This window comes from Homalodisca vitripennis, unplaced genomic scaffold (genome assembly GCF_021130785.1).
Source record: "Homalodisca vitripennis isolate AUS2020 unplaced genomic scaffold, UT_GWSS_2.1 ScUCBcl_6046;HRSCAF=13074, whole genome shotgun sequence".
In the NCBI taxonomy this organism is placed as follows: domain Eukaryota; kingdom Metazoa; phylum Arthropoda; class Insecta; order Hemiptera; family Cicadellidae; genus Homalodisca; species Homalodisca vitripennis.
In genome coordinates, this window is record NW_025782157.1 from 6,170 (window position 1) to 9,620 (window position 3,451).

The window sequence follows — 3,451 nt, forward strand, 5'->3', positions numbered from 1 at the left end:
TTTTTTTTTTGGGTTACTAGTACACCAAAGTTAAATAAAACCTGTACAAGCACTGATGAGATCTGAGCTTGAATTTGGGTACTATCTCGCGGGATGTTTTTTGTCTTTGCCAAAGCCCACTGTTGGCCAGGGGCATTTCCAATCGGTACATTCCCGACCTCAGATCACAACTCAGAGTGTTCAACTTCTCCGATGTCAGATCACAATGGACGACCTGGCACGTTGGATGATCTGAGGTTCAGAAAATACCGATCAGCAATGCCCCTGGCCACTCTAGGCCAAATAGCGTCTTATCTTACTAAGAACGTAATTTTTTAAGTCTGGGGTGAGAAAAACTGTTGAAAGATAGTGGCCATAACACAAAGTACTGAAATTAATAACATGCCTATTTAAATTTTTTTTCCTTTTACTACATTATTTTTTCACTTCGGTTTTTTTACAACTTAATTATTTCATCTTTTTATATTCACTTTCTAAGTATTTCCCTTAAGTAAAGGAACAATAATGTAAAGTGGGAAAGTAAATATTCATCTTTATTTCATATATTTTGTAATCAGCTGTTAAAAAATAGTTACAAGAAATCTAATATATATCTACACATTCCTTTCTTTGGCTCATTATATGCATTAAGTACATTAACTAATAATAACAAAACCTTTTTAACTATTAATTAGCAACTTTCCTAAGATTAAAAGTTACTTGTCAAACAAATTATCCCAACCTAGATATTTAATAAGCCTAAATATTGAACAGTAAAAAGTATTGAAAATTTAAAGTTAATTAGGTGTTTTAATCCAAAATGTAATTCTCTAATATTACTACACTATACAAATTTCAATTCTTTACAGGCTTATTCATATAATGTAACAGTAACATTTTTCATTAGTAATTTCCTACGCTTAGATTACTGTAGACAATTTTTGATGGAAAAATATCAATCACAAATTCTTCTAGCCATCAGAGAGGATGTAGGCTAAAAAGAGGATTCTCGGGGGAAAATAGAACCTAGGCTAAGCCTTCCTCGAGACAGTATCTAAACTCAAGTTCTGACCATGTAATCACTCTATAGATATTGTATTGAATAATAAAATGAAGGTGATATTAAATTTATACTTTTTTCTATAATATACCGTACCTATGTAATCTATCAACCCCCCTATATCATGCAACACAATAATAGATAGGGATCTTTATTTATATTACTGCAATTACTATTACTACATTAACATTTTACATTACTAATTTTACTTTATTTTATTCTATAATCATCTCAAATGTCATTTAAATTTTTCACTTGTAATACATTTTAATTGTAAAAAATTGAAGTTTTTACAAGCCTAGTAGTAATGAATTATTATTTAAAAATTACTCTTTTCCTGCAATAGGATAATACACAAAAAATTATGGACTAATAAATATACTTTACGCATAGTTATATATAAACTGGTAACAATCAAATAAACATACACTAAATATAATACACCATAACATTCGAGCCAGGTTGGTGGCAAAAAAAACTATTGTTTAATGCACTTAGAGCTGAGGTATATTCGTTAAACTTTGCACAAGTACATGTTTCTTGCAATGACACTATAGTATTAAAATTATTAATTGAGAGTTCTTTATATCATAAATAAATAATAAAATGAAATGGCCAGGTTTGCAATATGTCTCTTACTATAGTAACTAAAAATAAATTCGTATGTTTACAATATTTACAAGAGCGAGGCAATATTTATATAAGTATAATAGTTTACCAGCAATAATTTTTAATTTAGTCTTGAAAAACTGTCAAATGTGGTCATTTTCAGTATGAACCACCTAAAAACTTTATTAGTAAATCTCAAACGACTCGTCCGATATACTTCGCTCTTTTACATTTAGACATTAATTCTGGCCATTGAACCAATATTTCATCAGCAAACCACTGCAATATTCTGCCAGAAAGTGACATTGTTTTCACTCTACAAATGCTTTCTACAAATACTACTTTATTGTCAGATATAAAACAGCACCTCATTAAAAAAGCTATTCCACATATTGGAATACAGGTTCCTGGCCCATTGCATAAGACTAGTTCTGGATTAAATTTTAACATGATTGGAATGGATGAAAGTATAGCGTATAAGGTTGTAAACACAGAAGTAAAATAGGACTGATGAACACTGCGACTTCGAGGAATCTTAAATACTTCATATTTGCTTTGACGATCATTAGTTTTAAGTTTACTCTCTAATTCGTGAACTTTTTGTTCACTCCACAAATCAGAACTAGCCATTATGTACAGTCTAGGTGAATATCTGACAGGATGCAAAGATTCTACAAGGTACATCATTTCTGAAGTATGTCCTCCAGATCCAATGACAATTACGGTTTTCACAGAATCTTGAGACAATCTTTTAGATTTTTTCCTATACCCTTTAACAGTAAAAACCATTAGTAAAACGGTTCTAACAATAAAAACTAGAATAAGACTTAAAACAACCAGAAGTACATTAGTATATAACTGCAACATATTTTTTTATTGTGTTACACAATCTATGCTCTTTGAAACTTACAGTAAAAGTGTGCTAATGTAGAAGAATTTATAATTTTATATAGCTGATATAATTTTATAAATGATTGAATAATATGTTATACATTAAACTGTGGAATTGCACTTGAGGTTATGAAATAACCTATAACTTACACGCTAATGTCTGTACTTTTTTTAGTTTTAACAAAACATGATTAAGTTTCCATTCTTAAATCTAGCCATGATAATCAACACAGGTTTAAATTTCGAAGAAACCGATTGTAATAAATTGGTTTGTTACAATCCGCCAACAAAATAAACAACTAATTGACAGCAGAACTGACAGAAGGCCGTCGACCACTAAAACGAAATAACTGAATAGCAAGGACGACAAACTTATTGCGCATGTGCGGAGCTCATCGATATTGTTTCCCGCTTCTACACTATGAATTTGTACTATAACGAAAACATCTCGTATTCATTTGGGAATTATGTAACAAGATAACTACACTTAGATGGTATCGTCACCTTGTTAAACATTTTCCCATCGTATATTTTTTTTTATCATGTAGCATACTAAAAAAATGTGTATTTAGGGCATCCTAGACTATGCAGTCCTCGTGTAAACAATTTAACTCATGTCTACATTATTTTAATAACAGGTTACGATTCAAATTAACCGTGTTATTGAAACATATTTATAATCTTTACATATTTAAACCGGTAAATGTGCCTTCTTTGTTTAGTCCTTCAGACCACTAGTTTTGATTATTATACAACGGCGGATATATAATGCAATACAATGTCTACTTTGTTTGCATCTATATGAAGCAGGAAGAATGGTACAGAGCTTTAAAAGATTTAAGTACGGGTTATTTCCTCACAGAATATTAAACATGATCGAAAGCTTATTTTATTATTATTTCCAACGGCAAA

The 3,451-nt window shown here is 30.4% G+C and overlaps 1 protein-coding gene across 1 annotated transcript; it reads right to left on the minus strand.

Annotated features, from left to right (window-relative positions):
• Nucleotides 1–529: 529 nt before the first annotated feature.
• On the minus strand, nt 530–2,872 carry LOC124373622 (UDP-N-acetylglucosamine transferase subunit ALG14 homolog). The gene has a single exon (XM_046831974.1). It carries the CDS (start codon nt 2,513–2,515, stop codon nt 1,844–1,846), a length of 672 nt encoding a protein of 223 aa, XP_046687930.1. The 5' UTR covers nt 2,516–2,872; the 3' UTR covers nt 530–1,843.
• Between the last annotated feature and the right edge of the window lie 579 nt (nt 2,873–3,451).